Source organism: Cynocephalus volans, chromosome 3 (assembly GCF_027409185.1).
Source record: "Cynocephalus volans isolate mCynVol1 chromosome 3, mCynVol1.pri, whole genome shotgun sequence".
NCBI lineage: Eukaryota > Metazoa > Chordata > Mammalia > Dermoptera > Cynocephalidae > Cynocephalus > Cynocephalus volans.
The window spans coordinates 21,649,300-21,661,601 of record NC_084462.1 but is presented as its reverse complement, the minus strand read 5'-3'; the positions used below and the strand labels follow the sequence as shown (position 1 = coordinate 21,661,601).

General features: G+C 42.2%; 1 protein-coding gene across 1 annotated transcript in view; it reads right to left on the bottom strand.

Annotated features, from left to right (window-relative positions):
- The window catches only part of RSPH10B (radial spoke head 10 homolog B), a 57,788-nt gene that overhangs the window by 27,614 nt on the left and 17,872 nt on the right, over positions 1-12,302 (bottom strand). Inside the window, exons 8-13 of the mRNA XM_063088293.1 lie at positions 12,117-12,276; positions 11,772-11,893; positions 3,499-3,688; positions 2,426-2,540; positions 1,336-1,415; positions 1,100-1,248 (exon numbers count right to left, since the gene is read on the bottom strand). Of these exons, the coding sequence (XP_062944363.1) occupies positions 1,100-1,248; positions 1,336-1,415; positions 2,426-2,540; positions 3,499-3,688; positions 11,772-11,893; positions 12,117-12,276 (816 nt within the window). The remainder of the gene's footprint in view (positions 1-1,099; positions 1,249-1,335; positions 1,416-2,425; positions 2,541-3,498; positions 3,689-11,771; positions 11,894-12,116; positions 12,277-12,302) is intronic.

Below are 12,302 nucleotides of genomic sequence, written 5' to 3'. Positions count from 1 at the left end.
AACACCTGATTCTAACCAAGTCTGTAACTCTAACTACCATGTTGATGGAAATGTAGAGAAAAGAAGAACATGTTAAACACCATGATGAGGATGCAGTTATCCAAAACCAGGATGTCTGACCTACTCTGTGGGGACAGATGACCATGAAGAAAGGGGAAAGGTGAACAAATAAACAGCTGTACAATGGCCTATCCCAAATATCACATACTTATAAGAAACTGTTTTCCTATAGTTAGACACTAGGGTACTGCCAGTTTTTCATATACATACAACACTGTTAAATTTTTTGAAGCACTCTGTTAGTATTTGATTCCTTTAATTTTATCATTTGTATTCCCACAAAGACAAATTAAAAGTATCATGGAGGGCTGGCCAGTTAGCTCAGTTGGTTAGAGCGTGGTAACACCAAGGAAGTCCAAGGTTCGATCCCTGTACTGGTCAGCCGCCAAAAAAATAAATAAAAAAGTAACAAAAAAATAAATAAAAGTATCATGGAACAAAAACTACCAATAGTTAGTATGAGAACATTGTATAAATAAGATATTGTCACTATTTTGCAAACTAATAACTTTTAAAAATTACTTTTTTGATTAACGATAATTTTTTTAAATGACAGTCATTCTCCCATCTTCCTTTAATGGCTAGGTCTGTATGTGTAAAGGTATTGTAGGCCACGGACCATCCCCTTCCCCTAATCTGCAAGCACATTAGGCAGGCAATCCCTGTTTCTATTTCTTCCACTGTCAGAATCACACTCTTATGTCAAGAGGCTCAGTAAACATTCAATGGCCATGAAAATTCATCCCAGATCTTCACCTCTTTATTTGCATATCACAGCTAGAATGTCATGACTTTCTTTAATTAAAATCAAAATGCCGGGCCGGCCCGTGGCTCACTCGGGAGAGTGCGGTGCTGATAACACCAAGGCCCCGGGTTCGGATCCCATATACGGATGGCCGGTTCGCTCACTGGCTGAGCGTGGTGCTGATAGCACCAAGTCAAGGGTTAAGATCCCCTTACCGGTCATCTTCTAAAAAAATAAATAAATAAAATCAAAATGCCTATGAATATAAAACCAATATCAAACTTAAGTGATTACTTTCAACATCCAGAGGAAGTGCCTCATCTTCATTGTAAGCTCATGGGGAGGGGCTGCATTTGGTCTGCAGTAAGCTACATAAATCTCCCAGCACTTATCGATATAATTCATGGAATAGAGTGTCCGCTGTTGCTCCCGGAATAAATTGCCTAAAAATATAAACATTCAAAAAATGATCACAGAATTATGTTTTGGAAAGAGGATGGTAAATATAATCCTATTGTTCTCATATTTACCTTTTACCCGGCAGGCATTCGGATGAATGTTCTCAGTCATCAGTTTTGTAAAGCACAAAAAGAGTGATGGGCTTCTATTTCTGTGATTAAAAAGATACCATAATTACTCTTCTCACCAGCAGGTACAACTTGATTCCCCTCTCCTTGAATGTGGGCTAGACTTAATAACTTCTAGTAAATAGAGTATAGGAAGGGGAAAATAGTAAATTTACAGTAGAAGAACCTGACTGACACCATGTTAAACCAAGTGATCAAGGTTCACGTCATTAGTAATAAGACATACTGACATCATGTACCTCCTGATGTGCTATGGTGAGAGAGGCAGTTCACCTCCATAGTATTCTTCCCCCAAATCCAAAACCTCCGTGTAATCATGAGAAAACATCAGCAAATCAAAGTCACGTGATACTTTACAAAATAATTGACCACTATTTTTAAAGTGTCAAATTCATGAGAGACAAGGAAAATCTGAGAAACTGTCACAGACTGAAGGAGACTGAGAAGACATGACAGCAAAATGAATGTGGGATCCTGGACTAGACCCTGGAAAAGAAAAGGGACTTCAGTGGAAAAACTGGGGAAATGCTAACAGTATGTAATTGAGTTAATGGTATGATAGCAATGTTAATTCTTTACTTTTGATAAATGTACCATGGTTACGTAAGATGTAACATTAGGGGAATTTGGGGGAAGGATGTATAGGAACTCTATGTACTAACTTAGCAACGCCTCTGTAAGTCTAAAATTATTTTTAAAAGTTAAAAGAATACATATGTATACAGAATATCTCTTGTACTCTGAGAAAGACAGGGAATTCTGACCTAAGAAGGAAGGGTTGGTTGTGACGATGTCTGAATAAAATCCCAAGAGCCATGTACAATACTGAAACAACTCAGATATGAAGGGTTTTCAGAGTTTTAATCTAGTGTTTTATGGCTTTGTAGTTAATATTAACGGAAAAGTTTTGTGTCTAGTCCTTCATTTCAAGAGTACGTAAAAACAAATACTATGAAGAAAAGAGGACATTAAAACTGTAGTACGAGTTAGCTCTGCCCTAGTCCCCTTGTAAGAGTCCAGAAGTAGTACTTACTGGTATTCTTTGTGATGAATGTGGTAAGCCAACTGCAGGAGATAATTCAAAAATGTTCTCAAAAGTATTGTTGTAAATGGAGAATGAATTTCTTCAACTGGTATGTGATTATTGGCTAAAATAAGAAAATTGGAGAAGATGCCTAGTATTTTCTAGAGACTTCTATTTTATTTGCTCCTGGTACACAATTCAAGGAACTGAATATGATGGCGTATTTCATTTCTTGGAGAATATTCTGAACATATATAAGCGTCCAACTAAAAGGTAAGTACCACACGAAACATCTCTACCTGGATACTTTACAAGAAACTTATAGGATATCTTATCCCAGTGTTTTTCAAAGTAATTTGAGCCACAGTTTGATTAATGCTGCTAATTCTAAATGGATTTAAAGTATGTTTTGAACACTTAGGTTTGAAGTAAATGGGTGTTTTTTTCTAATATTTTTCAAATAGATATTTGAGGCTTTCAGTTCTGCCTCCCAGAATTCAGCCGAAAGGAGTAAAACATTCAAAGTTCTTAAATGTATTGCATGAATTTTCTAATTTGAAATCAATACCAATCCTAACTAAGACTGCCTAAAACATTTTCTAGACTACGTCAAGTCTTTCCTGACCCTCCTTGCTTCTGACCTGATAATTTAGTGCCTTTTTTTTTTTTTTTTCCTATAGATCAGGGATAGGCAAACTTTTCTGTAAAAGGCCAGACCATAAATATATTACGCTTTGTAGCCCAGACAATCTTTGTCACAACTATGGAGCTCTGGTCTTGCAGGGCAAAAGCAACCACAGACGATACGAGAACAAACAGGCATGGCTGTGTTCCAATAAAACTTTATTTACCAGAACAAGTAATGGGCTGAATTAGGCCCACAGGCCATACTTTGCTGAAGATGGTCTTGTACTGTCTCTTCAAGTGCATAACAAGCACCTTGAGAACAAGACCATATGTTGATTTCTGGAATACTTCTCCCAACATTTGCCTTCTCCACTCCCTCAACATTTCTTATCTTGTTTCCATATGACATTACGTTATACTATCCTTTAGAGATATGAAGGACCTGGAATACTCACTACTTAATATCCTGTCCATATCGGCAAGAGTTATATTGTGGTGATGAAATTTGCAATCTTTCAGAAATCTCCAGAAGTGAAGCTTTGTCATCAGAAAGGTATTATCCAGAGAGTGATCACATCCTAGACTGCTGTAAAAGCTATAGATTCTTCTTAATTCTGTAATATTTCTTAAAACAGCATATTCTACCTGGAAAGAAGAAAGCCATGCACATCTTAATCCTGTCTAATAAGAACAAAAGTAAAGGACACAATACCTTGTTTTCTAAAAGTAAGATAACGCATGTAAAGTAATAATATGTACCTCTTACCATTGTAAGAGGTCAATAAATGTTTATTCTGCCTGCCCATCCCCAAGTCAATAAAATGTAATTTATGACTAAGAGTAAAAAGATATGTTATCTGGAAATGGAATTTCTTTCATACTGCTATCTCCATGGCAGCAATAAAATTCTGTTGTCTACAGATCATGAACATAGATGCAAAAATCCTTGACAAAATACACTAAATACAGCAATATATAAAAATAATGATACATCAATACCACGCAGGGTTTACCCTGCGATTGCAAAGCTCATTTGATGTTTGAAAAGTCAATCAATGTAATTCACCATATTGATAGACTAAAAAAGAAAAAATGCATGATCATATCAATTGATAGGTTTGACAGAATTTAACATCCATTCATGATAAATGCCCTCAGCAAATTAGGAATAGAAAGGAACTCCTTAACCTGATAAAAGACATGTATAAAAAACACACAACTAGCATCACATTTAAGGCTGAAGTCTGAAATAAGCAATACTCACATTGATTGCTTTACTAACCTCCCTCTCTGCCCCCTTTTAGGATTTTCCCCAGGCCCCAGATGTCCTTATGCTGCCCCACGTTCCCCATACATGCAACTCTGCAGCCTATACAATGTCCCGTTCTCCAAAACCACTTACTCCATGCCTCAGCCTCTTAAATAAAATGTTCAGAGAAGATGAAGAACAGTATTTGCGATCCTCAGGGAGACAGAAAAGCCCCACCTGGACAGCTGCAGCAGGTATTTTTTTCCTCTCACCATTAACTCCTGCTTTTTAAAATTTAATTCTACTCAATCAATATTTATAGTCTGCTCTATCTAAAAGCGTCTTTCTAGAGCACAATACAGAATTTGTCTTCACAAAGCTTAAAATCTACTAAAGAACATAAGACACATATACCTTATAAGGAAGTATCATTGCTAGGACAGAGCCACAGAGAAAGGAGATAGATTCTACATAACAAGCTTCCTGGAGGATGCCGCATGTGAAACTGAGCCTCGGAGAATGGGAAAATGAGCAGCACTTCACGCAGAGCAGGCACCCCGAGTGGTGGCCAGGGCCTGGGAGTGGACAGGGCATGGTGCTCCAAGAATGCCAGTGGTGCTGCGTGACCTAGAGTAAGGCCGTCATCTCTCTCTGCCACAGCCCTCGTGTGCAAAGTGGGACAACCACAGTACCTGCCCCCAAGGCTGCTGGAAGGATTCAGTGAATTAAAGGCATTTGGGACCATGCCCAGAGCAGAGTGCTATCTAAGCACATGCAGCCACTGTCAGCTTGTGAGCTCATGGTGAGGAGGAGGGGAACTGATGGAGACAAGCCGGAAGATGGGTGGATGTCAGACCACAGTAGGCCCCGAACACCAGGCTAGGTATGCGGAATTGACAGCAAAGGCAGCCACTGGATGAGAAAGGATAGTTTGCAGGCTTCGAGGATCACTGCTTGCTCGCTTTGGCTTGTTCTGGCTGAAACTAGAATAATCTAGAACCTCTGCTCAAAATAAGACACCCACATTTTGACAAAATAATGCCAATAACAGATAAGAAATACATATCATGAGAAAACATCAGATAAACCCAAACTGAGGGACATTCTACAAAATAACTGACCAGTACTCTTCAAAAGTCTCAAGGCCATGAAAGAATAAAAGATGGAAGAGAAAACAGTGGAGCTGTCACAGACAGAAGCGGGTGAAGGAGACAGACAACCACATGCAATGTAGGATCCTGGGTCGAATCCTGGAACAAAAAAAGGGCCTTAGGAGAAAAACTGGTGAAATTCAAATAAAGTCTGTAGCTTGATTAATAGCATTGTGGCAATGTTAATTTCTTGGTTTTGATCATTGTACCATGGCAACCTCAGGGGAAGCTGAGTGAAAGGCATATGGAAACTATGATTTGTGCAACTCCTCTGTAAGTCTAAAATCATCTCAAAATAAAAAGTAAAGAAAAAAACTATAGAAGACTTGCTGACTAACTTGCAATATGTCCATTTTATGAATTATTATCCAGTCATTAAAAATGTTTAAAGGTATCCCTAAAAAATTAAATTATAGGATTCCTTCACTTTTGGTGTCATATTTCTGTCATGTTTGAATTTTTTTTATAAGAGCATGTGTTACTTTTGTAATTATAAAACAGTCGAGATATACTTTAAAACCCATAATCCTAATAGGAATAAATAAATAAATAAATAAATAAATAAATAAATAAATAAATAAAACCCATAATCCTAAGACCCACATGTTTTGATATAGAACTCCAAACTGGAAAATGAATTATATATATTGTAAATGTAGGGATCCAGTCAAGATGGCAGAATAGACGGTCCTTAGCGTCACTCTCTCCCACAAATCAACCAGTTTACAACGATAAAAATGTAACATCAGCCACGCTGGGGCTGCTGGAGCTGAGGGGAAGAGGAGGAGAGACCTACAGAGTTCATGAAGGCGGGAGAAGCCACGATGAAAGAAAAAGCTGCTCTGAGCGTTTCAGGCCGCAGCTGCTTTAAGGCTGGAACTGCTAAGCGCATAGAGCAGGAGCCGGCAGAAGCCACAGCTGTGCCCTTCAGATGGAGTTACTTGGAGGCAGCAGGAGAGAAGAGGGCCTTGGCAGCCCCCAGGACAGCAAGACCACTAATAGGGTTCCCATGGACCCACACAGGAGCGAGCCAGAACAACTGAAAAAGGGGAACCATTCAGAGGCCAATGAGTCATCGCAAGGGACCAGCCCAGGGCCCATCCCATGGGAAGTGTTTGTAGCACAGGCGGTGGGGGAGATGGGAACACCGGCAGAACACTGGGGCACAGCAAGAGCAGCCGATCCGCCCCCCAATCAGCACAGGACCACTCAGAGGAGACTAGTCAGGAATGCAGAATTGCATAGGGTGCAGTTTGATGAAAAAACTCAGGCCCAGAACAGAGTTTCTACACAACCAAGGTGCACTAGGTTTCTGGAAAGCCCAAAGTACCTTTAAGGTCAACCATTAAACCCTGAGCTGCACAAAAAGCCTTCCCTAGGGAAACAGCAGCAAAACAGCAATTTAGCTCAACCACACAGTTCAAGTACTGGTTCCCAGAGGAAGTTCCCCCATTTTAGAAGTAAGCAAAGGACAAAATATTAGTTCCAACCCAGGCATAGCACCAGCACCTTGGGGCCTGCCCATGAACCCGAGGCATGGAGAAGGGGACCAGACCTCCATCCCACAACCAGGCACACCATGCCAGCGCCTCAAGGCCCTCCCAGGGACCTGAGACATGGATCCGGGGACCAGACCCCCTTCCCACAATCAGGCACACCATGCCAGTGCCTCAGGCCCACCCAGCAACCCAAGGCATGGATCCGGGGACCAGACCCCCCTTCCACAATCAGGCACACCATGCCAGTGCCTCAGGCCCACCCAGCGACCCAAGGCATGGAGAAGGGGACCAGACACCCCTCCCACAACCAGGCACACAGTACCAGCACCTCAGGGCCTACCAGGGGAACTGAGGCATGGAGAGGTGGACCAGACCCCCTTCCCACAGCCAGGCACACCACCAGCACCTTGGGGCCCCTCCCGGGGACCCGAGGTATGGAGTCAGAGACTGGACCTCCCTCCCAGAATCAGGCACACTGAACCTTGGGGCCCACCCAGGGACCCGAGGTATGGAGTCAGGGACCAGACCCCCCTCCCACAACCTGGCATACCACACCAGCACCTTGGGGCCCACCTGGGGACCCAAAGCATGGATCTGGGGACCAGACAGTCCCCACAACCAGGCACACCATCAGCACCAAGTGGCATGCCAAAAACACCAGCTCCACATGGGTGGCCCACCACAGCCACCACCATAACCATGGCTGCCAGAAAGCAGCTAGACATCACAACCACCATGCAGATGGTCCACCAGCCACTGGAGTGCATTGACACAAGGAGAGTCACCAGCAGAGATAAAGAAATAAGAGGATGTCTCTCTCCACAAAGCCCATTTCAGAGTGACAGAAGAAGCATCTGCTCTATGATAATATGGGGGGACCTGACCACACCTCTCAGCATTGGACAGATCATCTAGGCAAGAAATCAACAGAGTAACCATTACTCTTTCAGAAGGAGAGAAGAAATCTAGGGTAATTAGAGGGGGGAGGGACAGGGGGAGAGAATGGACAAGGGGCATAAAGAATAATTACGATCTGTAACAATATATATGCTAGTAACATTGATTTGATCAACATATCTCAATGTTGAACCCCAAAAATATGCATAATCAATTGATTCAATAAAAATTTTTAAAAAATAAATAAATAAATACATGTAAAAAATATAGGTGGGAGAGGGAAATAATGTTAAACACGATCTCTCCTTTTTTGGCAAATCAATATATATTAGTTTATTCATCTAAAAATTACAATGTAGGATAATATTTAATGAACATTGAATAGCTATCATTGAATACTACATGAAAATAGAGAGTAAATGAACAGAATGAGCTCACCTCTATACATGTAGGCACAGTAAAAACCGAGAAAGACAGTCCCAAGATTTCGGATGGAGATTCTTTTACTTTTCTCTGTATTTTTTATATTTTCTATAAGTATCATGTACTACTTTTGTAAGTAGAGAACGTAATAAGGGTTTCTGTGTTTAACAAGAATTTTGCAGAAGAGGTGAGTGACAGTAGGAGCCTGAATCAGAGTCGGCCATGGGACAGTAAGTGGGAGGGTGGGGGATGGAGCCGTCCCTGTCCAGGCCCTGAGGAACGGGGCCGGATGAGGCAGCGATGAGGACGAGAAAGGCACAAAGTGCCTCGCACGCTTGAGGTACTGATGGTTCTCTCATGGGAACGACATCTTCAACAACGGTTTCGCAGAAGAAGCCAACCCCCTGTCACAGCAGGGGCCTTGCTACGAAGATGGATTTCAGTATCTGTGATTTGCTGGATGCTAATCAAACAAGGTCCAAGTACACATGATTTTCTCTGTCTGTAAGGATTTCTAGGTTTCTAATGACTTATATGGGCTTGAAGTTCTTTTGAACCCTAGCAGTCCTTAATAATGCGCAGCAGCATTAATATCCTATAGAGGAAAGGGGCCACAGCCTTGGCCTTCAGATAGATCTGAGCAAGAGGGTGATGTGACTCTTATGGGCTCTGAGGCCCTGGGTGAGTCCCTGAGTCCCTCCATCTGGGCTTCCGTTTTCTCACAAAGCCTGCTCACTCATAGGGCTGCCTTGCACACTAAATGGGACAATGTATGTAAAGCATCTATCAGTTGTATGAAAGACACTCAATACATTACAGCAATCACCATCTGTTTTTTCCCAGGACTATGGAGACTCTGTTAATATTTGTATTAGTCCATTTCTGTTGCTTATAACAAAATACCTAGAACTGGGTAGTTTATAAGAAAATGAAATTTATTGTTTACAGTTTCAGAGGCTGGGGAAGTCCACAGTCCAGAGAACACATCTGGTGAGTCTTTTGCAGTGGTGGCTTTACAGCAATGCAGGAGTCTCACTTGGCAGAAAATGGCAGAGCAGAGAGAGACTAACCTTTCATGTGCTCTTCTTTTAAAGCCCTCAGAACCATGCCTGTGACAATCATTTTTGATCCATTCACTACAGCACGGTCCTACAATCCAATCACCTCTTCAAGGCCCCATCTTCCAACTACCTTAATAGGATTTCCCACCCTCAACAGTTACAGTGGGCACTTAAGCTTCAACAAGGCTGAGGGACATAATTCAATCCACTACATTCCACCCTGAACCCCCAAACTCAAGTCCTTTTCACATGCAAATACATTAATTTCATCCCCAAAGTCTTAACTTGTTTCAATTCAAAAGCCCAAAGTTCAAGGGCCAGCCCAGGACTCACTCGGGAGAGTGTGGTGCTGATAACACCAAGGCCATGGGTTTGGATCCTATGTAGGGATGGCAGGTTCACTGACTGGCTGAGCGTGGTGCTGACAACATTAAGCCAAGGGTTAAGATCCCTTTACTGGTCATCTCTTTTTTTAAAAAAAAAAAGCCCAAAGTTCAAAGTCCCATCTGTGAAATCAATACAAGTTAACCATGTCCAAGACACAATGGTGGGATAAGCATAGGATACATATTCTCATTCAAAAAGGGAGAAATAGGCCAAAAGAAAGGTGTAACAGGTCCCAAACAAGTCCGAAACCCAGCAGGTCAGGCATCAAATCTCAAAGCTAGAGAACCATGTGCCTTGATTCCATGTTCAATGTCCTCTGCACGCTGGTGTGGGGGTTGGGTCCCCAAGTCCTCAGGCAGCTCCACTTCTATGGCTTTCCTGGTCATAGGTAATGCTTCAACTTCTGCAGGCTGGCATTGCACACTGGTAGCTCTACAATTCTGGGGTCTCCATGGCAGTCCTGCTGTCATGGTTCCACTAGGCATGGCACTGGTGGGATTTCTTTGCTGCAACTCTGAGTCCACATTTCTGCTGGGCATTGCTCTAGCGAAGGCTCTATGCAGTGACTCCACCCCTATGACAGATCTCTTCCTTGGTCCCCTGGCTTTTCCATACATCCTTTGAAATTGGTGTGGAGGCTCCAAAGACTCCACAGCTCTGGTATTCTGCCAGCCTGTAGACCTAACACCACATGGAAGCTGCCAAGGCTTCCAGCTTGTATCTTCCAAAGCTGCGGGTCCAGCCACACCTGGGGCCAATTTAGCCACAGCGGAGCAGCCAAAGCAGCTGAGGTGCTGGTGCGGGGAGCAGCCTCCCGAGGTGGCCCTGGGCAGCCAGCCCATGGAGGGTGCCTAGGGCCTGTTACCCAAGACCATTTGGTGCCCCTAGCCCCCTGAGCCTGTGATGGAAGACACAGCTTCCAAGATCTCTGAAAGGCCTTCAAGGTCTTTTTTCCCTTCTCTTGGCAATCCTTTTCTTCTATACTAATTTCCTTAGCAAACGGCCACTGGACTATGCCATTAAATTTTTCTCCTGAAAATGCTCTCTGTTTATCTACCACATGGCCAGTCTGAAAATTTTCCAATTTTTTGCCCTTTTCTTTCTTTTGAATTATATATTTTGGCTTTACCTCATGCCTTTTCTGCCATAACTCAGCATAGGTTGTTGCAAGTAGCCATGTAGCTTCCTGAATGTTTTGCTGCTTAGAAATTTCTTTCACCAAACATTCTGGTTCACAACTCTTAAGTCTCACCTTCCATAAAGTCCTAGGGTACAGACAGAATGCAGCCAAATTCCTTGCCAGCTTATAGTAGGGGTGATCCTTGCCCCAGTTCCCAAAAAGTTCCTTCTCATTTACATCTGAGATCTTCTCAGAATGGCCTTTACTGTCCATATTTCTATCAGCATTCTGCTCACCACCATTTAACCAGTCTTTAAGAAGTTCCAAACTTTTCCTGGTTTTCTTGTCTTCTAAACTCCCAGTAGCAGCTAGGCTTTTTCTAGCCTGCTCATCCAGATTTTTCCAGCTCCTCCTCAACACCCAGTTCCAAAGCTGCTTCTACATTTTGAAGTATTTGTTATAAGTATCATCCCACTTCTCTGGTACCAATTTTCTATATTGGTCTGTTTCTGTTGCTTATAACAAAATACCCAGAACTGGGTAGTTTGTAAGAAAATGAAATTTATTGCTTACAGTTTCAGAGGCTGGGAAGTCCAAAGTCTAAGGAACACATTTGGTGAAGGCCTTGGTGGTGGCAATAGTGACCCAGGGTTCTCACATGGCAGAAAAAGGCGGATCAAAAGGAGACCGACCTCTAATGTTTTCTTCTTTTAAAGCCCTCAGAACCAAACCCGTGACAACCATTATTAATCCATTCACTACTGCATGGTCCTACAACCCAATCACCTCTTCAAGGCCCCATCTTTCAATTACCATAATAGGATTTCCCACCCTCACAGTTACAGTGGGGATTTAAGCTTTAATGAGGTTTGGGGGGCATCCAATCTACAGCAATATTTAAGCCGAAAATATAAATGTAGAGCAATACAAAAGGTTTTTACCTGCTTCTTTTCTTCTGGTTGATCTTTCTTAGGGTACATGTCCAGCAACAAGTTTAGATCCAGCTCAATGCTCGATCCTAACACGGAATGACTTTCACTGCCATCAAGCTTTCTGATGATTTCTAGCAAAAGACGGCAAATGTAAGGGATAATTGTGAAAAGCAATGTTATGTCAGAATGATTTTCCACCAAACTGTGATACAAGAGTATTCGAAAAACCTACTAAGAAAACAGTTTCTCACAGAAAACTTCTATTTTCTGAAGTATTAGGTGTATTTTCATGACTGGCTACCATGGATAAAAACAGATTAATTTGTTTTCAACTGACAGGTGGATGCTCCCTACCAGCACTAATGGAAGATCTGCATGGCTTGTTCGTTTGGGAAAGTTCTGAAGGCAGGTCCAGGTAACTTATGAATTCAACTTCAAGATCTGGAAACTTTGCTATGTGGTCATTGGAAAACGGGCCTTCATACACACGCCCATTCTTGAAAGTTAATCGGCCCTGTAGATAGAAAAATAACTATTTGC